General features: G+C 51.6%; 1 protein-coding gene across 1 annotated transcript; it reads right to left on the reverse strand.

The window, feature by feature from the left end:
* Window positions 1-522: 522 nt before the first annotated feature.
* Window positions 523-25,437, reverse strand: C6H8orf74 (chromosome 6 C8orf74 homolog). Its single transcript, XM_007192693.2, has 4 exons — window positions 25,390-25,437; window positions 23,704-23,896; window positions 3,153-3,556; window positions 523-762 (listed from the first exon to the last, which is right to left on the reverse strand). Exons 1-4 carry the CDS (start codon window positions 25,435-25,437, stop codon window positions 523-525), a joined length of 885 nt encoding a protein of 294 aa, XP_007192755.1.
* Window positions 25,438-25,543: the final 106 nt, after the last annotated feature.

Genomic DNA, 25,543 nt, shown 5'->3' on the forward strand with positions numbered 1-25,543 from the left:
GCTTCCGGCTAAACGCTGTGGACTCACGCAGAAGGAAGAGTATTGCAGAGGCGTGGGCTCTGCGTCCTCCAGCAGGAGACCCGGCAGGCAGGGCAAGCTGCACGCGATGGATCGCCTTGTACAAACCTCGGAGAGGAAGGAGTCCCAGCACCTGTTTCCACCCACTGTGCTGGCCGCAGGGCCTCCCTGGCATCCGGTGTTGCCCTCCCTCTTACCTGCTGAAACCCTCTGGGGGCTGTTCTGTCGTCCGTGTCTGAGCTCAGGCTTAGTCAGTGATGTTTGCCTGGGCTTACAGGACAGCCCTCTCCTCCACGCAAGGAAAATCCGTCTGGGTTGGACTTTCAGGTGGTGTAAGATGGTTTCCAGCGAGAAGATAGAGAAAATATGATGAGTGTTGTTTTGTTTCTTTTAATTGCTAGAAACCTCTGATCTATTGGGTGCTGAGCACATCACATAATCCTTTTCTATCTGTCAGTGGCTCTTCCTCAATCAGAGTCTTCAGACCGTGGTCCCCGGGGCCTTCTACTTCTTCTTTGCTTTTGCTTTCCTTCCTTTGTTTGCTTTGTACAACTTAAGAGCTTCATCTTGGCCTGACTGGCCCGTGATGGGGAGCGGGGAAGGGGTGGGAGCACTGAGGTTTAGAGTCTTCTTCTGTAGTTTCAGGTCCAAAATATCAAAGGTTATCTGTATCTCATACTGCAGCAGCTCCTTCAGGCATTCAATGTGGATGTGAATGGCCTCGTTGATGAGATTTTCTAGCTCCTGAAAGAAACGGAATGTGGCTGGTGAACAGGGCCTGGGGAAGGCTCAGGCCGTCTGCAGACAGAGTCCCACCGCAGTTGCAACTTCTCAACACAGCCGCCTCCTTTCTCAGTGTGCTGGGACCTTCCATTCCCCCCCAGACCTACTCTCCATCTGTCTCCACCCCACTCTGTGCCCTGGGAGGCTGACTTTTAAGGTCTGCATCAACCAGCTCTCCTTGACCTGTGGCTGCTGGCTGAGTTCAGCCAATGGGAGACCCTGGCAGGAGATCTGAGGGTGGGGAGAGGATGAAGTCTCTCACCTTCCTGCCAGCCAGCTGGGGTTGGACGTGGCCATGGTCCTCTACCTGCAGCTGCAGTTCCCTCCCTGTGGCCCTCTCCTACAGCTCTCTTTTTGCTTCTTCCCTCTTTCCTTCAGGCGTACTGTGGCAATCACCCCATTGGAGTGTGTCATTTACTGTTCACACTGTTCTGGGCTCAGAGGCCAGCCCCATATCCCCTACTTTCTGGTTAAGTTCCAGTTTTTATTTTCTTTGGACCCTGCAGCATGGCATGCGGGATCTTAGGTCCCCGACCGGGGATCCAAACGGCACCCCCTGCAGTGGAAGCTCAGAGTCATAACTACTGGACCGCCAGGGAAGTCCCTGGTTAAGCTCCATGTGGATGCCAGCCCCCTTCCTTCCTCTTCTGCCCTCATCTCATTCTCACATCTCAAAGCTCCAGTTGCAGGCTTCATCAGAGGGGTCAGGGGAAATTGCTCAGAGAGTGGGTGTGTCCCCCAACTAGCCAGACTGGGGAAGAATGAAAACTCAGCCACCACGCGCCAGGTTAAACAGGAGACCCTGTCTGTCATCGCAATCAGGATCATGGCATCATAAAATCCTGGCGACAGGGACCGTGTAACTGTGTTTCTCCAAGTTCCCTGCCCAAGCAACCAATCAGTGGCGGAGAGGTCACGCTTGTCCTGGGAGTGTCAGGGGACATACCTTGAGTATCTGGTTACCTACAAGTCATTGTTTTGAGATCTCATATTTTAACTTAGAATCCCACGCAAAATCTCACATTTGCCCTAGAAAAATCGTGTTCTTCCCCTAGGGCGTCGGGGACGATTGCGCTCCAAGAAGATGCACTATGTTTATCCTGCGGTGCTGAGTGTCCCCAGCTCAGGGGCACAGAGCGGAGGGGACTCTGGCCTACAAGCTCCACCTGGCAGGTACCAGCAGCCATGCAATGGAGGCCTGCAGGGGAGCTGGGGCACAGGGGCAGGAGGGGAGGCGGCCCCTTCCACCCGCGGCCTCGCCCACGCCCACGTATCTTGGAAGGTCCCTGGAAGGAGGTGGAGACAAGCTGTTGCTTGTGTTCTGTCGGGTCCCCGCTCACTGCATGAAGGGCAGCCGATGCTCTGTTTACCGGGAAGACTTAAACTTAGAAGAGTATCATTCATTCCATTGTATTCATGGTTGTTTAGAGATTTCCCCAGTGTTTTATGCATCTTTAAAGGAACGCTTCCCAAAGCCACCCACTCTTTGGCTGACAATTCAGAACCAGAACGCTTTTGGAACACAGAGTCCCTGAGACTCCCCGTCCCCACCCCAGCTCAAACCTCCCCAACACATGCACACATATACACACACACGCACACACTTGTCTCTGTGTTCAGAAACAAGCAACAGTGATGCTATCAGTGCCTACATATAGTTAAAGAATGAATTTAGCCTCGGCCAGGCCCTCAAGGAGTTGGCTGCCCTGGGACCAAGCTCGTCGCCATTTATTGAAGAGCTGGTCGTCAGGGACTCTGGCTCCTGGAGCCCCAGTGGTCCTTAAGACCTGCCAAGAGGGCAGCCAGTTTCCTAGCTCCACACACACCCCTGGGCCACTGGCTCCACCCCTCCCCCACCTCATCACATCACTGCCCTGAGCTGTCTGTCCCCTACGGCCCTTCCTTCATCCCCCCCCCCCCCCCGCCCCCGCCCCGCCCACGCGTCATCCATGGATGCTGGCTCTGCAGCAGACGAAGGGCACTGAGGAAATCTATGGTGGTTCGCAGCCTGGGGGCTCTTTTGGCAGAATCTGCAGTGGAAAGGACTTGGACTTTGGGGTCAGCCAGACCTCAGTCCAAATGTAAACTCTACCACAGGCTAGCTCGGGGACCTTGGGCCAGGCGATTAAAGTCTCCGAGCCTCAGTGGTCGCATCACTAAAATGGGGCCATGAATTATACATCTCAGGGATGTTTCATGAAACGTGCACGCAAAGCCTGTCTCCTTCTGCCCCCTCCTGGGTGTGTGGACCTCTTGCGGACCTCAGGGTCCAGCCCGGGTGTCCTCTTGGTGGGAAGGGACGCTGGTGGGGGGCAAGCGAGCCTCCTCCCGCCCCGAGGACCCCACCTCACCTCTCTCTTCAGGGCCTGGCGCTGCCCCCCGGGCAGCTCCGGGAGCATCTCCTGCAACAGATGCTGCTGCTGTAGTTGCAGGGCCTCCTTCAGCTGCAGCGCGTAGGCCCGCGTCTGCACCTCGGCCGCGCTGAGCCCCACCACCTGCTGCCGGTGCTTCCAGACGGCCTGGTCCTTGCCCGCAACCAGCGGGAGGGGCTGGGGCGGCACGCACACCTCCAGGTGAGTGACGGTCAGGTTGACGTCCTGGTCCTGGCCCAGGACGTACTGGTAGAGTTTGTAGTGGCGGATGAACGTGTTGTGGAAGTAGTCGCACTGGGCCAGCAGGTGGCTGGTGTTCAGCTGCCCCCGGTGATCTCGGAGCTTGTTGCCCAGGATCGTCACAGCCTCAGTGATGGAGCAACCTGTGGGCGCAGAGGGGCCGGGCATCGAGTGTGAGAGGGGCTGAAGCTGCGCTGACGGCTGATTGATACGGCCTTGGACCCCAGCGTCCACGTCCTACCGCTATCCTATGTCACCCTTTAGGAGGTCTTGAAAGCCATGGAGCGCATCATGTTTCCCCTTTACCTGGGCTTCTGGGACGCTCAGAGGCAATTTTATGCAGTAGCTTACATTTATCCCATTTTCTCTGATAAGGTTATCTCACGCCTTACCTATATTTTGACACATAACTCTTGTTTTAAAGACTTATTTCAGCTGTGCTTTATGTTGTTTCCACTTCAGACCCTTTGGGAAGGAGATGAGGGTATAAAAAAGGATTCTGAATCGAGTGGAGCATGAGAGACATTGTATTGGCGACTTGGGTCACAGAGTTAGGCAAGTGTTGTTTAGACCGCGCAAAGATCAAGCAGCTCTGAGGGTAGCACTGGGCAACACTCCTTGGAGGGTAAACCGCCTTCTCCCATGTCCTTCTGTTCACGCCTCTTCCTCACAAGCCCATCGGAAGCCCGGGGTAGGGGTGTGGTTGGAGCTGGGGCAGGACTATCTCCAGCATATGATTGCGTCTTAAGACAGGGATGGTTCATTAAAGGGTCGCGGCTAAATGAGGTGCGTGTCCTGTGAACGGACCTCCGGCAGGGAGAGGGCAGGACAAGGGACAGAGAATGACCCTGGCCGCAGCACGAGGAGACCTGAGTCCTCACACGGATGCCATCCCCGGGGCGCACTGGGAACTCGGCCAAGTCCCTCCCGCCCCCTGACTCAGTGTCAGCTCTTCAGATCAGGAGCTTGGGCACAGGCTTTCGGGGAGTCCACAACCCCGTCTACTGAAGGCAGAGCCCAGGCGTTGCACGCGGGGAGCCTGGCTTTCCTCCCGGGGTGGAGGCCAGCCCGCCCGCAGGTCCCCGTCCTCATCCCCCCGGGGGAGCCCCCCACGGGGCCCTGGTGGAGCCTCCCCGCCCCAGCCAGGGTGCCCCCTGCGCCTTCAGGAGGGACTGTGTCAGCCTGGCCCACACCGTTTGTTTCTCAAACCCTCCTCACCCGCCGCCGATTCTGTGTTCACTCTGTCCTCACTCTTGGTCTGCCTGGGCCTGTTTACCTTAACTCTCCCCTGAGTCCCGAGAGGGTAGAGGTATCAGGGTCTTAGAGAAATGTTAGTACAGGGAGCGCTGCTCCGCCTTGAGCCTCATTAGCAAGTGCTGGGAAGTGTCACTGGGATTTAGGCTTCAGTCTCCTGGGGGAGGGAAGGAGGGAGGACTCTCCACTGTGCAGAACCAAAGGTTAGTGGGCTGTGCTTTCCCTTCCTTTCAAGGCAAATCAGCAGGCTCCGAGGCCCGAGACGGTGCTCTGTCTCAGGGTGGTGGAGGGGAGGGCGCTGGGCCCGGACGGCTGACACAGCTCTGTCCCTTCCCAGCTGTGACTCTTGGGCCTCCATTCCCTCACATGTAAAATGGGGGGATAGTCATGTTTACTTTATAGGATTGTTAGGAGGACCAAATGGGATGACACGTCCAAGTGCCTTGCACAGAACCCACTACAAGGCAGTAATTAACGAATGCTATAGGAAAAGAGGCATTTGTTTCTGTGCTGTGAGAAAAGTCTCTCCCGGCCACTTCTTTCCTTCTATCTTTTCATCTCTCCATTGGTCTGTTCATTCATCCATCCATCTCTCTATCCACCCATCCATTCACTCATCATCCGTTCATCCATTTCTCCACCCAACCATCTCTCTATCCATCCATCCATCCATCATCCATCCATCCATTATCCATCTATCCATCCATCTCTCCATTCACTCATCGTCCGTTCATCCATTTCTCCACCCAACCATCTCTCTATCCATCCATCCATCCATCTATCATCCATCCATCCATTATCCATCTATCCATCCATCTCTCCATTCATCCATCTTTCCATCCATCCATCAATCCATCCATCCAACCATCCAGTCACTCATCATCCATTCATCCGTCTCTCCATCTATCAACAATTAATTTGTCAAACTGTTACTGAGGGCCTATTAATTACTAGGCACTATGCTAGGTTCTAGCAATATTATCATGTGTCTTATCAGACGCAACTCTTGCCCTCAAAGTTCTCTCAGGAGAGATACACAAGCAAATGTTAATACACGTGTAAAGAGGAACAGAATCAGGTGACGAGGAGTGCTCAGTCGAGGATGGGGGTCTCCTGGAGAAGATGAGGCATGAGCAACATCGCAGAGGCTGAGTAGGACTGAGCCAGCAAAGACGGTGGGGGAGGCATGGCATGGGTACAGCACGAGCGAGATCAGAGGGGCAAGCAACCACATGGCATGGGTGGGGAACAAGACCGAGTTTGTCGTTGTTGGCACCTAAACGTAGAGGCAGAAAACGGCAAGCGTTGAGTGGAGAGGTGGGAGGAAAGCACACGGGAGGGCCTTGAGTGCTGTGTTCAGAAGCCAGGGCTTTGTACTGCAGGCAGCGCAGGGCTTGCCCAGGGAGACTCCGGTTACGTGGTGGCCTGTGGGCAGACCGCGGCCCAGTCCGGACTGGAGTGCCAGGCCAGCAGGCGTGGGCAGAAGGGGCAGATTTGAGTGGCAGGACTGATGGCCGGGTGTGGAGGGGGATAGAGGCCTGCCCGACTCCCAGGCTCTTCCTGGGGACCCTTGGGGAGCAGGGGCAGGGGACACCAAGAGAATATGATAAGCGTGGGACATTTACCTCTGTCGTGACCCCTGTCCTCAGAGACCTTCCAGTCTGTGGAAGAGGAGACTGTTGAACAGATGACATCCCCTCTTTGTTCTCAGCTCCCAGCTCAGGGCTCTGTGCTCAGTAGGGGCCGATAGGTATCCAGTGAGTAAATGAACAAATTCTGACATGTGAAGTGTGGTGAAGGAGCTGTTCATTTATCCCTTCAACAAATATTCATTAAGGGCCTTCCTTCCATGTGTCAGGAACTCATTTATGGTCCAGGAAGGTGGTGAAAGGCTGAGGGGAAACACACAAATAGTATAACCCTGCTCAGGGCTATGTAGGGCTGGGCAGGTGCACAGTAGAAATAAGTGACTTTCTCAGGGAAATCAGGGGACAGTTCCCTGAGGAAGTGGTGAAGGAGCTGAGATGGGGAGTGTCAGAGGAGTTACTGGGCAAAGAGAGGTGGAAAAGAATGAAAGCAGGCAGGGGAAATAGCCTGTGCAAAGGCCCTGTGGTTAGATAAAGCATGGCCCATTGGAGGAAATGAAAGGCTGGAGGTTGGGAGGTTGGCAGGCTAGAGAGCATTCGGTGGGTCCCACTGGTTCTCACAGGGGCCTCCCAGACCACTCCACCCCACACCACACCCTTATCAACTGGTTACCTTGCTGTATTAAGCAAAAGTTGAAAGTTAAATTTACTGAAAATAGCTTTTAAGAAATTAATTTTGTCCATTGTTTTGCCAGAAAAATAACAGTTTTGAATGACATTTTAAGATTTGATTGCATTGCTCTCATCATTATATATTTGTATAAATTCTTCTTTGCATATGTAATTTGACAATTTACGTACGTAAATAAGTCACATTAAAATTTACTCAGAAAGTATAGTTAAGTTCAACGTTGACAGCTTTTCAGTTTTTAATCTAACTTTAAAATGTTATTTAGTCATCTTTAACCTTGCATCGAATACAAAGAGTAAACTTTATATGTATAAAGCAGATATACATATAGTATATAATCAGACATACAGAATACCTAGGATATTAAAATTTGATAGCAGTGGGCAGTTAGGGAAAAACATCTAAAATGGCTTCTCAAAAGGATCCAGCAATCCCACTTCTAAGTGTAAACCCAAAGAAATGAAATCAGGATCTTGAAGAGATATCTGCACCCCCATGTTCATGGCATTATTTACAAGAACCAAGATATGGAAACAGCCTAAGTGTCTGCCATGTCTGTAGACGAATGAATGGTTAAAGAAATTGTGATACACACACACACACACACACACACACAATGGAATACTATTCAGCCTTAAAAAAAGAAGGAAATCCTGTCATTGGCAACAACATGGATCGACCTGAAGGAGATTATGCTGATTGAAATAAGCAAGACACAGAAAGGTAAATACTGTGTGATTCTACTTGCATGTGGAATCTGAAAAAGTGGAACTCGTAGAAGCAGAGGGGCGGGGGCAGGGATCCACACCTGGTTCCGAGTTTCTGGGAGGTAAGGCTGAAGTCTGGGGGACTGGCCTGGGGGACAGACGGCTTGAGGTCTTCAGTCTGCAGAGGGCAAGCTGTGTAGGTCGCATGAGAGAGCTGGACTTCATCACAGAAGCTGGGCTCTTGAACCGGAATTCACGAAACACAAGGACATCCAAGGAAGGGCTTCAGGACTGACCGGGACCCCGGAATTGCATCTAGAATTTTGCATGCACATTTTTTCTGGGGAGAGTGCACATTAGAGAGAATCATCAAATTCCTAAAGGAAAGGTTAAGAATCTCAGCTCAGAGCTGCGGACCACTCAGAGGCATTAAGCTGAGAAGCGAGATGTCAGGCAGGCATTTCCGCGGGATAGTATGTGGAGGACGGCGGGGACGGCCAGTGAAGGTGTCCCAGAGGGCAGGCAGCAGTGTGAGGTCATCGGTTTCTGGTAATCAAAGCTGGACTTGAGGCCTGTATGGAGGCATCTTTGTGTGAACTTGGTGAGGTGAATCATGGAAACTTCTCTGGGCTCTGAGGAACTGAATTTGCAGGAAGGCACCCTGCTCCTCTTCCCACCTGGCCAGGCAGCACGTGGGGCTGGGGTCACCTGCACCCTCCCGATATGGGCAGCCCCGGCTGCCTCGTTCGGCTAGGCCAGCCCTGGTCTTCTCCACTCGGCCCTGGCAGCCAGGCACGGAGTCCAGGTTTGAATCAAGAAGTGCGCGAGCCCCGTCGCGCTAACACCCACAGGTATCCCAGCTGCCTGTCATCCTGGCAGATGCCCTCCTACAGGCTTGGCCATGGCCTCAGCCACAGAACACAAGTGTGGGCCTTGTCCCGGGTCAACAGGGAAGGACCCCTGGGCTGAATTCTAACTTTCAGCCCCAAGACACTCTTTGGACCAGTTCTGGTTTTCAGCAAAAATTGTCCCAAGCTGGCTCGCGAGACACACTTGGCCCCCAGACCACCCTCTATTTGTCACGGGTGAAGCCCCTGATGACTCAGAAAGCCAAGGATTAAGTCTCAGGGAGAAGCCTCTGGCTTCGGGAGGACAGATCTGTCCTTGCAAGTTGCTCTTCAATTACAGGGAGTGGCCTTCATTTGCATTGGCTGCTAGGAACTTCCTGAAGACGGTCCCCAAGGGCCTGGAGGCCAGCACCTGCACCGAGCACAGCGGAGGGGAGGAGGAGAGCGCGGGGCCAGAGCGTGGGTGGAATAGCCCAGTTGCTCCAGAATCAGGGCAAAAAGGCACTGGGCCTGGACCGGGCGCTCTGGGCTCCCTCCCTCCCGTCCCTCACGGGCTGGGTCTGGGGCTGGGCGAGGGCGAGCACAGGGCTGCATCCTGGGGGGTTGGGAAAGGAGATGAGGGGCTGTTCCTTCGGGGTGGGTGAGGGGGAGGATCCAGCTGCCACTGGTGCCCCGTGACAAACCAGTTTGTTTGCCCCTGCCTTGGTTGCGAGGGGAGGAACCCAGTGAGGCTGCAGTCTGGCCCGGCTTACCCTTCCCAATACCCGAGCACCTATCAGGGCAGCCCGGGATGGTGGGAAAGGAAAGCCCACCACGTCACCCTCCACTTCACCCCCATCCGGGGTCCTGAATGCTGCTCCCTGCCCCCCTTTCTGCTCTTGAAAAGGTTCTGCCAAACTCATCCGCCCTTCGGCGCCGGTGCCAGCTCAGCAGAAAGGGTGTGTTTTCTTTGAGGGGGAGAGGACTCTTGTTCAGGGAGCTCCCTCTGTGGCCCGCACGCCCTGGGTCATCTCAGGCTCCGCCCAACTCCTCCCAGCAAGGTGAGCAGACGTAGCCACCATCCCCGCTTTACCTGTGAGAGAAACTGAGGCTCCAAGAGGTCAAGGGATTTGCTGCAGGGCATACAGCTGGTGAGTGGCAGAGCCAGAATTCCAACCCCAGCCTGACCGGGCAAGGCCCCTTTCAGCATCCAGATCCAAGAGGCTTGGGCTTGCTTTGTAGACTCTGGAGATGGACACTGGAAGGGCCCCCCCAACCCTCTCGGTGACAGTTTTCCAAAGGTTGTTTTGCAACAGGTGTTACGTAAAAATGCATGGCCTTGAACACATGTTGGATCCAGGGAAATTAAACAGATGTCCTTAATATGCTAATGAGCTCAGCAAAATATGCAAACGGCCACAAAGGGTTGAGCCTATGCAATGTTTCTTAGATTTAGTTGAGGCAAATACAGACAGACCTTGGAGATATTTCGGGTTCAGTTGCAGACAACTGCAATGAAGCGAATATTGCAATAAAGCGAGTCACCCGAATTTTTTGGTTTCCCAGTGCGTATGAAAGTTATATTTACACTATACTGTAGTCTCTTACGTGTGCAATAGCCCTATGTCTAAAAAACAATGTGCATACCTTAATTAGCAAATATTTTATTTCTAAAAAATGCTAACCATCATATGAACCTTCAGCGAGTTGTAACCTTTTTGCTGGTGGAGGGTCTTGCCTGGATGTTGATGGCTGCTGACTGATCAGCCGTCTGACCACAGTACCAAGGATCTGGTCGTACTGCACCTTGCCAGCCATGGGCTCTGTTTTCAGGCACCATTCACAGTCACGGGGAGGCCCCCACTGAGCCCAGGGCAGCCCCTGGCCTGAAGATGGCCTTGACGCTGGGGCCGTCCCTTAGAGCTTGGTGTGGTTTTAAGAGCACAGCCTGGGGATTCAGACAGCTGTGGGCTCACAGCTTGCTTCTGCTTCTTAACCACTTGCGCGAGTTATTTTGGATCTCTGGGCATCAGTGTTCTCATCTGTGAAATGGAGGCGTAGGGTTAGATGTGGGCATATGTGACAGAGCTTTCCGAAGCGCCAGGTACACAGCGGCACTCAGTACATCACATGGTTGTCATCACCGTCATCGTGAAGATTCTAGGCGTGGCGTCCAGCTCCCCGGGGACTGTGAGGTAGTCTGGGGTAAACCTGGCTTTCCAGAGGAGCCCGCATGCTCCGAGGGCAATGCGTTCCTAGAGCTTGGTTTTCACTCAATCCACTCCCTCCTAGGTCCTCACCTGGAAGCTCTCTCTACCTTGCTGGGGGTGGGTCATGGGATGCTGATGTGCTTTTTCTCCTGGCCACACTGGCTGCTGAGGTCAAAGGATGGCTGGGAGTTGGCTGTCCCCAGTTAGGGGGTTCAGAGGGTAGAAGAAGGGGCAATTCTTCTGGTGAGACCATTTACTGAGTGACCCAATAGTTCATAGCTCTCCCCAGCAACTCTGGAGCATTCTCTTCTCTCTCTCCCTGCTACTGTGAGCTCCTCGGTGGCAGGAACCTGCTCGAATGGACCAGATTTCCCAATTCCAGAGGATCTTTCCAAAAAACTCTGGACGTGTAGTTGTTGCCCAGTGTTCAGCTCTCAGTAAATAATAATACAACCAGCCTACCCTGGCATGCTACTTTACAGTTTTAAAGCATTTAATTATCCATCAATTTATTTAATTGGTCATAATCAACTTATAATAGAGGTAATTGCTGCCATTTAACAGATGAGGAAACTGACGCTTAGTGGACCTATGCAAAATCAGGACTCAAACCCAGATTCCCCAACTCCAAGGCGAGTATACCTCAGCTACTGAAATATTTTTGAGGAGTGAACAGAAGGTATGGAATATACAGAACTACAGTACTTCCACTAGGGCTTTTTAATTTTAATTTTATTGTGGTAAAATATACACAACATAAAATTTACCACTTTAACCATTTTTAAGTGCACAGTTCAGTGGCATTAAGTCCATTTGCATTGTTGTGCAGCCATCACCACCATCCATCTCCAGGACTTTTTTCATCTTGCAAAACTGAAACTCTCTCCCCATTAAACACTAACTCCCCATTTACCTTCTCCTTCCAGCCCCTAACAACTCTTGTTCTACTTTGTCTCTACAAATTTGATCACCCTAGGTACCCTAGGTATAAATGGAATCACGCAGTATTTATCTTTTTGTGACTGGCTTCTTTCCTTCAGCAGAATGTCCTCAAGGTTCATCCATGTTGTAGCATGTGTCAGAATTTCCTTCCTTTTGAAGGCTGAATAATATTCCATTGTATGTGCAGACCATGTTTTGGTTATCCATTCATCTATTGATGGGTTGCTTCTACTGTTTGGCTATTGTGAGTAATGCTGCCATGAACAAGGGTGTACAAATATCTGTTCCAGTCCCCGCTTTCAATTTTTTCAGGTATATACCCAGAAGTGGAATTGCTGGATCATAGGGTAAGTGTATGTTTAATTTTTTGAGCAAGTACCCTGCTGTTTTCCCATTCACTAGGTTTTTTGTGTTTGTTTTAAAGATAAACCAACAGTCACATTAAAGGAAAAATCTACCCACACATTAAGATTTAGAAAGACTTTGTTGTGCTTTTAGAGATTTCCTCCCTGTTCACTTTCCTGGGACTCAAAGGGCAAACACAGGGTCAGGTATTTTAAAGACTGTCGTGGGCTTTTGCCCAAGTTCTTCTCTTTGTCCATAGTGGTCCCCTGCCTTGTCTGCTTAGCAAATGCACCCCTCACCCCCATTCCTCAAGAAGTTGGCTAATGCTAAAGAGCTTTGGCAAGAAGGACTGCCAAAACTCTGGGGCCAGATGATCTCAAGGTTAATGCTGGTTTTGTTTTTTACTGTGTGACGATTTGCAAGTTACCTAACCTCTCTGAACCTCAGTTGCATCATCATGAAATGGGGACAGTAGTACCCACCCAACAGAGCTTGGTGTGAACATTAAATGAGATGATCCACGTGGAGGGCTTGTACGTCAGGACTGCTGAGTGGATGTCCGCTCTTCTCCACGCCCTGGCGCGGTGCTCTGGCAATGCTTGCTGGAGAGTGGCTGAGTGAGTGGAGCAGGATTAAGCTGATTTGGGAGGGTTCGGAGGTCAGAATGGGAGCCATCAGGCAGAAGGCTCAAAGGGACAGATTTCAGTTCAGAAGCAGGAAGAAATTTCTAGAAACAAGAGCTTTATCAGCGGAGGAGTGAGGAGGCATTTAGCTGGGGAGAGAAATCCTGAATAATGTGTGTGTGGTGGTGGTGGGAGGGGCCTTGGATCAGGTGACCTCTCGGGTCCTTTTGGCTCTAAGAAGCCATGGTGATTTCCACTGAGCTGACAGTCCCCCGTAGCCACACCTAGGGCATCGTGGGTGCCCTCTGCGGCCATCTCACGTTTGGTGAGGGGCCTCTGGCTTTGGATTTCATCATCATCCTCATCGTCATCATCCCCGAGATGAAAATGACCACGTAATCCCACCGTCTCAGGGACAGGGCACTGTACTGAGACTAAAATTTGGCAACTTCTTACCCGTCCCTTGTCCCCTCTGCTGCTGGGGAACTCAGAGACCAACCAACACGTCCAGCCGACCAAGGAAGAACGTGGGAAGTTAGAGGGAGGACAGGGAGTCATTCCAAGGGGCCAGAGGTCTGGTCCCCAGGGCACCAGTACCATCTACCCACACTCGGGCACATCCACGCAAGAACACATTAGCCGACGGGCACAGCTCCCTCTCTGGGCTGGGCCTACGCCACCCGCCGCAGCGGAGTCGTCCTGCTGGGCGCCAGGATCCCAGGCTCGTGCTGGGAGTGGCTCTGGGTGACCAAGTTAGGAACTCAGTCCCCAGGTGTGCCGCCTGGCTTTCCAGGTGCTCAGCTCCCCCGCCTGCCAGCAGCCTCGTTCCACTCACCGCAGGGCTGGGGGCTCCTCAGGGTCTCACATGCCCTGTGCACAGATCCCTCAGGTTAAGATGGAAGGTCGCGTGGCCAGGGCTGGAGGCGGGAGGGCGGGGTACGGGGTGTGCTCTGCTGTCAGACAGACCTGGGTTCAAATCCTGACTCCACTTTGACCTGGGGCAAGCTAGTTAAACTCTCTGGGCCTCAGTTCCTTCATCTTTAAAATAATGCCCATGATGCAAGGTCGCAGTGGGGCTTACAGATGCTACATAGGGAAATGCCAGGATCTCTGTGCCCCCCTACGCAGCAGGGATAGACCCTCGGGGAAGGTTGGGGAAGGTTCCACGGCACAGTTTTGATTTCTGGCCGATTGACGGGCTCATTCTCACCTGGTGGGCTGTGACCCCACTCGGTGTCAGGGGCTGTGTTAACACAGGGCCCCCCCCCCCCGCTCCCCCTCGCCTCCGCCCAATTCATATGTATGCTGAAATCCTAAGCCCCAGCCCCTCAGCATGTGACTGAACTTGGAGATAGCGTCTTTACAGAGGGGATTAAGGTTAAATGAGGTCATGTGGGTGGCCCTAATCCAATATGACTGACGCGTTTATAAGAAGAGATTAGGACAAGACACACAGAAGAAAGGCCATGTGAAGTACAGAATGAGGAGACAGCCATCCACAAGCCAAGGAGAGAGGCCTTGGAAGAAAGCAACCTTGCTCACACCTTAATCTTGGACCTCCAACCTCCAGAACGATGAGAAAACACATTTCTGTAGTTGAAACCGCTCAGTCTGGGGAACTTGGTTATGGTAGCCTGAGCAAACGAATACGCTCAGGGAGGGATCTCTGGAATGAGAGCTGTACCTTTGCCCCAAGAGATGCTCTAAGATCTCAGTCAGCGGCTTCGGTGGAAACGTCCACTCTCCATCAGCAAAGTTGCCCCCAAAGGCCCCTCCTCCAGGTTTGGTCTGAGAGGCGTGGGGTTCGGGCTGCCCAGGAGAAAGCCGCTGGACAGGAAGCCTTTCGGGAAGATAGAAGGGCCCCTGCTCTCTGCGGGGCCGCTCCTGAATGGCTGGAAGCTCGCCAACGTGGGCAGATGCTTGGGGGCTGGCGGGGTGGCCCCGGGCATGGCCGGGAGTGCGCTGGCAGGGAGCTTGGGGGAGTCACTGTCTCCCTTCAGCCCCGGGCTGTCGGGGTCGGCTGGGCTGGCTGCCTTCCATCCTACAGCTGCCTGGAAGACATTTCCGGGAGAATCAGGAGTGGCCGTGGGTAGGAACTGCAGATGCCAGTGCCGTGACGCACTTCACCGGACACTCGCCTGGCCGCCTCGTGCCTCCACCGGCCGGTCACTGAGGCCCACTTCCTCCCAGACTCAGGATTTGGGGGCCAGGCCAGCAGGAAAGGGGTTCTTCCTAGCCCAGATGTCCAGGTGGAGCACCAGAGAGAAGCCAGTGCCTGCCAGATGTCGAGGACGAGAAGCAGAAGCTGCAAAGTGGCTGAAGTGATGCTGGGCAGGTGGTCACAGGCCCCGGGCGAGCATCTGCGCTGGCTCGGGTGCCTCCGGCCTTGAGTGAAGCCTGGGCCGGGGGAAGGCTGCTCCCCACCCCCTTCCCCTGCTGCAATGTGCCCGTCGGAGATAAGAATCGTGGGGCTTCCCCGGGCGCCCTGAATCCCTGCAGCTCCCCGAGGGCCCCAGATGCCCCAGCATCTCTCTCCTCTCCTCTCCGGGACCCGAGGCAGGGTATGCAAGATCTGCCGCTTCCTGTGAATTCCTCCCACCGGGATGGAGCTGGCAGCCTTCTGTCCCTCTGTGTCCAGACTGGTGACTTCACCCTGGGCCCCAAGGACGCAGCAGGATGGGATCTGCCCGGGGCTTCCCGGAGGCTGGCAGAGGAGGTGCCGACTAAAGGACTGAGACCAGAACGTTCTGGTGAGCCATTTGCCAGCACGGAATCAGCTTATGCTTTTGAATAATGGGCCACGCTTTCCCTCCCGGTTCTGAGACTCGATTGGGCCGGGAGATAAGACGAGCTGGCGGCCGTCCTGGCAGAGCTCTGAATCATTGCTGTGCAAACATGACCCTCCTTAAAGGCTGTCTGCCAACTTTGTTACCTAGTATGCAAACAGAACTCAACCATCACTAGCCCTAGATTAACGCCCCCCCCCCCAAAAAAAAATTCATCCCTGGAGAAGCTACCTTCCAAGAAGAGGGACAGCCCACTGTGGACTTTAGCCGAAACAGAAGCTGGAAGGCGAGCTGGCCAGCCAGTGTGACCCCCGGCTGCCTGCATCCCACGGCCCACGGCCTGTGATGGGTGGGATGTGCCTGGGGGAAGGGGCAGGCGGGACACGAGATGAGAAGGACCAGAGCTCCCCTGGGATCTGACCTTCCTGCCCCTGACGGCCGGGGTCCCCTAACAGGGGGAATGAAGAGACACCATCTCCTCATGCTGGTGGGCACTGGGCCCTCCTCACCAGTGTGCCCGAGGGCGGGGCAGCTGCATTAGGGGCCAGTCCGGACCTCCATTCTGCAGGCTCATGACTTGAACCCATCTGCAGTCCTGCCTGCAGGGGGAGGGAGAGACAAGAAATGGCCCAGACAGCAAGACCCCGGGGAGGGGCAGCGTGCAGCAACCTCTGGTGCTGGACCACCAACCTCTGCTGTGTGGCCTGCCTCACCTCCACGCCTGGTGGGAGCTAACCTTTGCCGAGCATTTCCTACATGCCTCCCACTCTATTATACTCTGCAGGCCCTGTCTCTTTAGTTTTTCCAACCGCCCTATGAGTTGGAACTATCATGGCCCTATTTTAGAGGTAAGGAACAGAAGGCACAGAGAGGTAAAGTACTGCTCTCAAGGTTGCACAGTAATGTGTTGGAGGCAGACTTGAATCCAGGTCTACTGACTGCAGAGTTTGGTGCCCGATTGCTCGGCTATGCGGCCTTTAGCCTGGCCCAGCCTGGGCCTCGAGCTGATGCACGGTGAGGAGGAGCGTCTGGGGGAGAAAGGAGGTGCCCGCTGAAATTCCACCCCCGCCTCTGAGGAGTGATGCGCTTGTTCACGCTCTTGTGAGTGGGAGGCAGTGTGGGCGTGGCTCTGCGGGGCGACGTCGGGCCAGTCTGGCCGCTTCCTACAGCAGCAGGCGTCATCCTGATGGCACTGTGGCGGGGCCTGAGGTGCGTGGGCCTAGCTCAGGAGGCCGGGTTCTCGGGGGCTCTCCCCTGCTGCACCCACACTCTGCACCCTCCAAGCCCAGAGTCAGCTGGAGTCGGCACTCACAGCGGGTCCGTTAGCCGGGGGTGGAGCCGGGACCGTCTTACCTGCCTCTTTTCTTGCAGCCCCACTTCGGGGACGAGTCTGCAGTTTGCTTTACCTCCAGGCCCCTTGCTCCCTGCCCGTTGTCCTGCCCCGCTCCCTGCAACGCATCTGAGGAGAAAGGGCCTCGGGACCATCTCTGCTGCTCTTGAGAAGGGGCTGGGGTGACTCCTGGACGTTTGCAGGCTGATGTGAAGCGGGATCTGCACAAAGCACGGCCGGCCAGCCACACCTGATCGATCAGGCCACCTCGGAATCACATCACCTCCCGTCACATCTCCGGGTCTTTGTCCCTGTGGTCCCTCCTGAAACTAAAGGCCGGTCCTCACTGAGCGCTGACCAGGCACCAAGCGCTGTGCTGTGGGCTTCATCGTCATAACCTCAGTCCTATGAAGTGGGCGCTCTTGTTTTTCTCCTTCTCTCGATGTGTAATTAGAGGCTCAGAGGTGGTGTGGCTGTCCAGGACCTCATGCCCTGCGAGGGACTGAACTAGGATTTGAGTCTTCTCTCCAGGTTTGGAGCCTCCAGATGGATGCTATCTTCAGCAAGTCCAATTTCAGGCACTGGGAGCCCACCCAAGAGCTTCTTCCTACTTGATGTTTGTACCAGCCATGTTTCACAAATTTGGAGCTGGTTAAAAAGTAACGGGAAAATCTTGTAAGCTGGATGTCCCAGGATCAAGAGTTAAAAGACGCCAGAAGGGGAATTCCCTGGTGGTCCGCTGGTTAAGATTCTGTGCTCTCACTGCCAAGGGCTCGGGTTCAATCCCTGGTTGGGGAACTAAGATCTCACAAGCCAACAACGGGCCAACACTGACAAGACGGAATCAGTGGGGATGATTGTAAAGTCCTGCATGTGCATTCAACATTGCCGTGTGCAAGGGCAGGATTGGGAAAATGGCTAGGGATGGTGCACTGCCTGCCCAATATGATTGTGACGTTGATGCTGATGAAGAAAATATACCCATGGGCTATATGAATAGGAGCATCTCACCAGGACAAGGGTGATGGTAAAATCCCGGATCACTTCATTGATCAAATCGCAGGTGGTATTGTGTTGGATCTGGATGCCATATTTTAAGAATGATATTGACAAACACAAGGATGCCCAGGGAAGGGCAGAAAGAGAGGGGGGACGGGGTGGGGAGGTGGGGTGGAGGGGTCTATGGAAATGATGCAGTGTTAAGAATGACAAAGACAGGAAATAGTCCAGGGGAAGATTCTGAGCAAGGGAGGTTGCCCAGTGTCTTCAGTCAAAAGCTAATGTGCTTTGGGCCTTCTCTCACCTTCCGAGATGGCCCGCACTCTGTCTCTGGAGTGTGTTTCTCTGTGAATAAACCTTCTTTCTCTTTAAAAAAAAAAATGATAAAAGGCGCTTGGGGATGTCCAGTCGACATGTGAAGATATAATGGTCAGAGTATATGAAGCCCATTCAGTATCTGCAGGGCCAGCCCCCTGCTTCTAGAGGACAGACTTTGGGCGTGTGCGTGGAAGGTGCGGAAGACGGGTGTAACTAGATATAAGGAGGAATTCCTAATAATGAGAGTGGTTGTATAAAGGAATGAATTGCCTCAGAAGGAGGGAGCTCCCCATCGCTTGGAGTGCCAGCAAAGGCTGGGAAAACCTCGCTGGCTGGTTGAGAGGTGTCCCTGCAGTAAAGGGAATTAAGTTTTCTAATCACCAAGTCTCCTAGCAACTCTAAGGTCTAAGTCTACCAGGCATAGATAGACTGCACTGGTAAGGTATGTGATGGCCAGAAATACTGAAAGCGCCAGTGCAATCTAATCTCCTCAGTTTGAAGTTGGGTTTGCATCATCATCAACTGTTTTTCAAGGGCTCAGCCTGTGGAAGGCTCTGATGGAAACTTGAAAGAGTCCAAGTTCCCACCTGCTTGGGACTGACATTCTTCTCCTGCTCGTCAGTGTTTGTTCTGGCCACGAGCCACTGCAGAGCTCAAACAACAGGGCTGAACTCTGGTACCCAGGCGTTGCTGTGAGCAGTGGGGAGCGGGACCCGGAGGGATGCCAAGAAGGCCCCGAGGGGGCAGGGGGTGTCTAGGGTGGGATGAAATTTCCCAAGGATCTCTGAAACCAGCCCATGAGCATTGCCATGTCTTGCTTAAGCCTTCAGGCTGGAACCACTGGGTTGGAACGCTGGCCTGGAGGAGAGACATGGAAGGGCACCCGGGCAGCTCAAGAAATAAAAAAAGGCTGATGCAAGTGCACATAATATGTGTGGTAGGAACACTGAGTGGCTTGAAGCAGATGAGTGATGGGATTTTATTTGTGTCTGAAAAAAATCATGGTGCAGTTTGGCGAATGGGTACAGAAATACAAGATGTGAAAGCAGTGGACTGGTTAAGAGATGGTGGTGGGTTAGGAAGGGTGGTGGATGAGGAGGTGGTGAAAAGTGGTGAGACTGGACGTTCGGGTGCTGCTGATAGGACAGGTGGGTGAGCTCTGGGTGCATCTGGGACAAGGCATTGTGAGTCCTGTTTGCTTGGCAGCTGTTTACGATCTTGGTCAGAAGGCCAGTGGAGGACCTCAAATTACAGATTACAAAACTTTCATACTAAAAAAATTTTTCAAAGTAGAAAAGTTTCCCCAAAAGTACATAAGGCAGTGTGATATTGGCAAAACAATAGACAGATAGACCAATGGAGCAGAATAGAGCCCAGAAATAGACCCATGCAGATATAGGTGACTGATCTTTGACAAAGGAGTGAAGGCAGTACAGTGGCGTAAAGACAATCTTCAACAAGTGGTGCTGGAGCAAGTGGACATCCACATGTAAACAAACAACAACAACAGAATCGACACAGACCTTACACCCTTCGTAATCATTAACTCAAAACGGATCACAGATCTAAATGTAAAATACAAAACTATTAAACTTCTAGAAGATAACAGGAGGAAATCTAGATGACCTTGGGTTTGGCAATGACTTTTCATATACAACACCCAAAGCATGATACATGAAAGAAGAATTGATAATCTGGACTTCATGAAAATTAAGAAGTTCCACTCTGCAAAAGACAATGTCAAGAGAATGAGAAGACAAGCCACAGACTGGGAGAAAATACTTGCAAAAGAACACACCTAATCAAGGATTCTTACGCAAAATATACAAAGAACACTTAAAATTCGACAATAAGAAAAAAACCTGACTGAAAAAAAGGGTAAAAATCTTAACAGACATCTCACAGAAGAAGATATACAGATGGCAAATAAGCTTATGAAAAGATGCTTCACATCATATGTCACCAGGGAAATGTAAGTTAAAACAATGAGAGACCGCAACATGCCTATTGGAATGGCCAGAATCCAGAACACTGACAACACCAAAACCTGGCAAGGATGTAGAGCAAGAGGAACTCTCATTCATGGCTGGTGGGGGTGCAAAATGGTGCAACCACTTGGGAAGACAGTTTGGTGCTTTCTTACAAGACTAAACATACTCTTACCATACGATCCAGCAATTACCCTCCTTGCTATTTACCTAAGGAGTTGAAAACTTACGTCCACACAAAAACGTACAGATATTTCTTGCAGCTTTATTCATAAGTGCCAAAAGTTGGAAGTAACCAAGATATCCTTCAGTAGATGAATGGATACATAAACTGTGATATATCTAGACAGTGGAAAATTATTCAGCCCTTATATCTAGACATTGGAATATTATTCAGCCCTTAAAAGAAAGTAGCTATCAAGACTTTCAAAGACATGTAGGAAACTAAAATGCATATTACTTGTGAAAGAAGTCAGTCTGAAAAGGCTACAGACTGTATGATTCCAACTATATGACATCCTGGAAAGGCAATACTACAGAGACAGTAGAAAGATCTACTTTCTGCTCATTGAGGGGGAGGGAAGGATGAAGAGGTGGAGCACAGAGAATTTCTAGGGTAGTGAAACCATTCTGTATATTTTAATGGTGGATACACACCATGATACATTTGTCAAAACCCTTAGAATGCATGACACCAAGCAGGAACCTTAATGTAGACTATGGACTTCGCGTGATAATCGTGTATCAGCGTAGGTTCACGGACTGTAACAGATGCACCCGCTCTGTGGAGGGTGACATTGATGACGGGGGAGGCTGCGAGTGTGTGGAGACAGGGTTTCTGTGAGAAATCTCTGTACTTTCTGCTCTATTTTGCTGTGAACTTAAAACTGCCCTAAAAAATAAAGTCTATTAAAAAAAATCAGTACAGGCTGAAACCATAAAACTCCTAGAAGAAAACAGTGAAATCTCCTTGACGTTGATCTTAACAATGATTTTTTGGGGGGTATGACACCAAAAGTAAAGGCAACAAAAGCAAAAATCAACAGGTGGGACTACATCACATTAAAGCTTCTGCACAGCAAAAGAAATGATCAACAAAATTAAAAGGCATCCTACAGAATGTGAAGAAATATCTGCGAACCATTTGTCCGATAAGGGGTTAGTATCCAAAATATGTCAAGAACTCATACAACTCAGCAGCAAACACCCGAATAGTAAAATATTAAAAATAAAATAATAAAAATGGGGAAAGTATCTGAATACGCATTTTCCCATAGAAGACATACAGATGGCCAGCAGGTACCTGAAAAGGTGCTCAACATCACTAATCGTAAGGGAATGCAAATCAAAACCACAATGAGATCTCACTTCATACCTATTAGAATAGGTATCCTCAAAAAAACAAGAGATAACAAGTCCTGGAGAGGATGTGGGAAAAAGGGCATCCTTGTGCACTGTTGGTGGGAATGTAAATTGATACAGCCACTATGGAGAACAGTATGGAGGTTCCTTAAAAAACTAAAAGTAGAACTACCACATGATACAGCAAACCCACTTCTGGGTATATATTCAAAGGAAATGAAATCACTCTTGAAGAGATATCTGACCCCCATGTTCATTGCAGCATTATTTACAATAGCCAAGGTGTGGAAACAACCCATGGATCCATTGACAGACGAATGGATAAAGAAAACGTGAATATATACTATATATGTGTGTGTATATATATATGTATATGTGTGTGTACACACACACACACACAGGAATATTATTCAGCCATAAAGGAAGGAAATCCTACCATTTGTGACCACATGATGAACTTTGAGGGCATTATGGTATGGGAGAAAAGTCAGAGAAAGACAACTATTGTATGATCTCACTTATATGTGGAATCTAAAAAAACTGAACTCATGGAAATAGAGAAGAGATAGGTGGTTGCCAGAAGCATGGGTTGGGATGTGGGCAAAATGGGCGAAGGTGGCCAAAGGTACAAACTTCCAGTTATAAGATAATTAAGTCCTGGGGATATGATGTACAGCATGGTGATTATAATTAATGATTCCGTATTGTATATTTGAAAGTTGCCAAGAGAGTAGGCCTTAAAAGTTCTCATCACAAGAAAAAAAATTGTAAGTAGGTGAGGTGATGCTCGTTAAACTTATTGTGGTAATTATTTCGCAATATATTCATATATCAAGTCATGTTGCATACCTTAAACTTATACAGTATTGTGTGTCAAGTGTATCTCAATGAAGTTAGAAAAAAATAGCACAAAGAAAAATTTCCCAAACTACTTGAAGAATAAGTGATCCACCTAATGCCCCACCCTCCAGGATCCTTTTGTGTGCATTTCCTCACACGAGCACACTCATAACCACAACCACCAGAATCCGGAGTGCACTCTCAACACATCACTACTGCACAATCCCCAGACCCGACCCAAGTTTCTCCAGCTGCCCCAATAACATTCTTTACAGCAAAAGGACCCAAATTGGGACCACCTGTTGTGTTTAGTGGCCACGTCGCCTCAGTGTCTTTCAGTTTGGAACAGTTCCTCTATCTTTCCTTGGTTCTCAAGCCCTTAATGCTTTGAAGCTTACAGGAGAGGGACTTTGTGCAGTGCCCCTAACAGGAAGTGTTTTTTTTTTTATGACATCATGTTCTGAGTCTTAGCTAGAACCATCACAGAAGGAGGCTGGCTAATTCTTTTGCATCCCGTCAAGCGGCAGAGTATTCTGTGTCCTCTTACGGATGGATCATTTGATTAAGGAGGTGTCTGCCAGGCTACCTCACTGTAAAAGCATTCTTTTCCCCTTTGCAGTCAGTGAGGTTGTTGTGGGGAGGTTCTTGGGAAGTGAGTAAATAGCCCATTTCCCATCAAGCATTCACCCACTGGTTTTAGCACCTACTGATGATTCTTGGCTGAGTATGACTACGATGGTGGCCATGGATTTGCTTCATGGATGAATCGGCATCTCAGAGCCTAAGGGGTGGACGGAGGTGGCCACATCCCCTTGTGCCATGGACCACGGCGAGAGATGTTTACCCTCCTCTCCTGAAGCCCAACGCAGGGCAGGGGTGGGAGAGCTGCTCCTTCCATAACCTGACTGTGGTTCGCCCATCCCTGCCAGCAAGCTGACGCCTGTAGAGGATTCCCTCAAGACACTCAGCAGAGCAAAAACTGATGCTGGGAACAATTTGCAGTCTCTCAGGAGTACAGTGAAAAGTCAATGAAGGGCTTTAAGCAGAATAGTGACACATTTATGTTAAGCAGAAACAAAACAAAAATTCTAAATTATGGTCCCTCCTTCTCTCTTTTCTAAAACAAAAATTGACTTCCCTCTGAGCCTGCTCTCAACTAGCTGCCCCAGAGGTATGGGTCTAATGATGATGAAGTTCATACTAAAGTGTAAATGACTGACTGAAAAGCAAACACCCCTGGTTGCTTTGTGAACAGCTTGGTGTGGTGCGAGAGTTTCCACCAGGGAGATCAGGGATAAGACTCAGCAAGGACATTCTGTTTGCTCCACTTTCCAGAAAATCTGGACAGGGACCCTCTTTGTGAGCATACGAGGAGGCTAAATGCCAGGGAAATAAAGGAAGGGGCTCCAGGCTTCTCGGAGAGCTCCTGGGGTTGTGTGCCCTCCCCAAGCCTCGCTGACTCCTGCCCTGGATGCCCCGTACCTTTGGTTTCCTTGAGCAGCTCTTCTGTGAACTTGACCACCTGGGCCACCTCTACCCAGGGGAAGCCTTTGCCCACAGCGAAGATGATACTTTCGTAGAGGGTGTCCAGCAGGATGCTTCTGCGGGAGTCTCTGAGCTCGTCAAACTCTTCCCAGTTGAGCAGTCTCCGTAGGTGCTCCCGACCTTCTGGTTTCTGCAGGGCATGATATACGAGGGGTGGAGGATGAGACTGAGGAATCAGGATGCCAACGTCACTGGGCAAAACACTCCTGGGGGCCCAGCATATGCTCTCCAGCATCCTGAAGAGTGACCCAGAATGGGGGTATGCTTGGGCAGAGTTCATCTTTCATTTCTGGTCAGGTTTCCCTCACCTTTCTAGCACTGCTCCTTCCTCTGGGCGTTCTCATGCTAGCTGCTGCAGTTCCAGGTTTCTACACCTCCAGCAGGCCTCAAGTCCTGAATTATTATGATCCTTGCTTCCCCTTCCCTCAAACAAAATTTGACATTCCTCTGAGACGACTCCCAACTAACTGCTCCAGAGATGGCGAGCCGATCATGAAATTCATACTAAAGTGTAAATGACTGGCCAAGAAGAGGTTTGGAGATGCAACGCTTTAGCAGAGAAATGTGTCTTGCTTGGTGAAGCTAGGCGATAGAGACTGGTCAGGGTACCCCTTATTCCCCTCTACAGGTTAGGATTCATTTTACTTGAGAGTTCGCCTGGCCCTTCCAGAAAGGTTCTTAGAGATCACCAACACATGTAGGAGAATCAAGTGCCTTTCAAGGAGGGGGTAAGAAAAGGTGTAGCATGAAGTGGGCAACCACCAAACATAGGAGCTCCCCTGGGGTGAGGGGAGGGGGAACTGATGGAAGACGGTGCCCGAGTAAGGCCCAGAGCCTTGTCTCAGCCCCTGGTCACTCCTCTCTCCTCCTCTGCAGCCCTTTTAGATCCCTAGGTTGGCACCTGATGGGACAGCTGGCTGGAAGATCCAGGGAAGGTGGTGAAATCACAGGTCCTGGGCCGGGGGCTTCCCCAGCAGCTTGAGGCTGCCGGTCAGAGGCTGACCTCTGCACATAGCTGGCCTGGGGTCTTCTTGCCTGAGGTCTGCAGCAGAGCCCTGACACCCCTCTGTGGACAGCTCAGAGGCCCAGACCCTGCAGGCTGGATTCTCTTCACTCTGCAGGTGCCCACCTTGCTCATGTCTTCCGGCCTCAGAAATGGTTCTGAGAAACCGTCCCCTTCTTTGTCCTAAAGACACAGACCCCACCCTCTACTACACACACAATCACACACACACTCCCTCCACACGTTGGCTTACAATCCCAGAGGGGTCACAGGGCCCTGGGGCTCCTGGTGAAGGTGACACCCCTATGACCAGCCCCTGGGGCCTCCCGGGCCCTCCTTGGAGTGCGGGTGGGCACAGTGCCTCCATGCCCACCTCCTCTGTCCCTCCACGTGGGCTCTGCTGCATCAGGGACTGTCACTGCAGGCCCGGAAAATAGCCCCAAGCTCCAAGGGCTGGGAAGACTTTGGCCTGGCATCCCCCGGGCACACACCCGTGGCGGGCGGGCCTCAGAGCTGGCGTGCTGGGACGGGAGAGCTGTCCAGGGGTCCCTCGGAGGACACACCTCACTCTTAGATCAATCTGAGCACACTGCCTTTGAAAAGTCACGTGTTCGCTTCACCTGAAATTGGAAGACTTTTTTCACTCCCTGGGGTGTCAGGAGTGCCATGGTCTCTACATCCAGTTGCTAGGAGACCTAGCCAGGACTGACTCAGAGCTTCAGGAACGCTGGGCGGAGGGCGCCTGCTTTGTGAGGTCACGAAGACCCACTTCGA

Source organism: Balaenoptera acutorostrata, chromosome 6 (genome assembly GCF_949987535.1).
Source record: "Balaenoptera acutorostrata chromosome 6, mBalAcu1.1, whole genome shotgun sequence".
NCBI lineage: Eukaryota > Metazoa > Chordata > Mammalia > Artiodactyla > Balaenopteridae > Balaenoptera > Balaenoptera acutorostrata.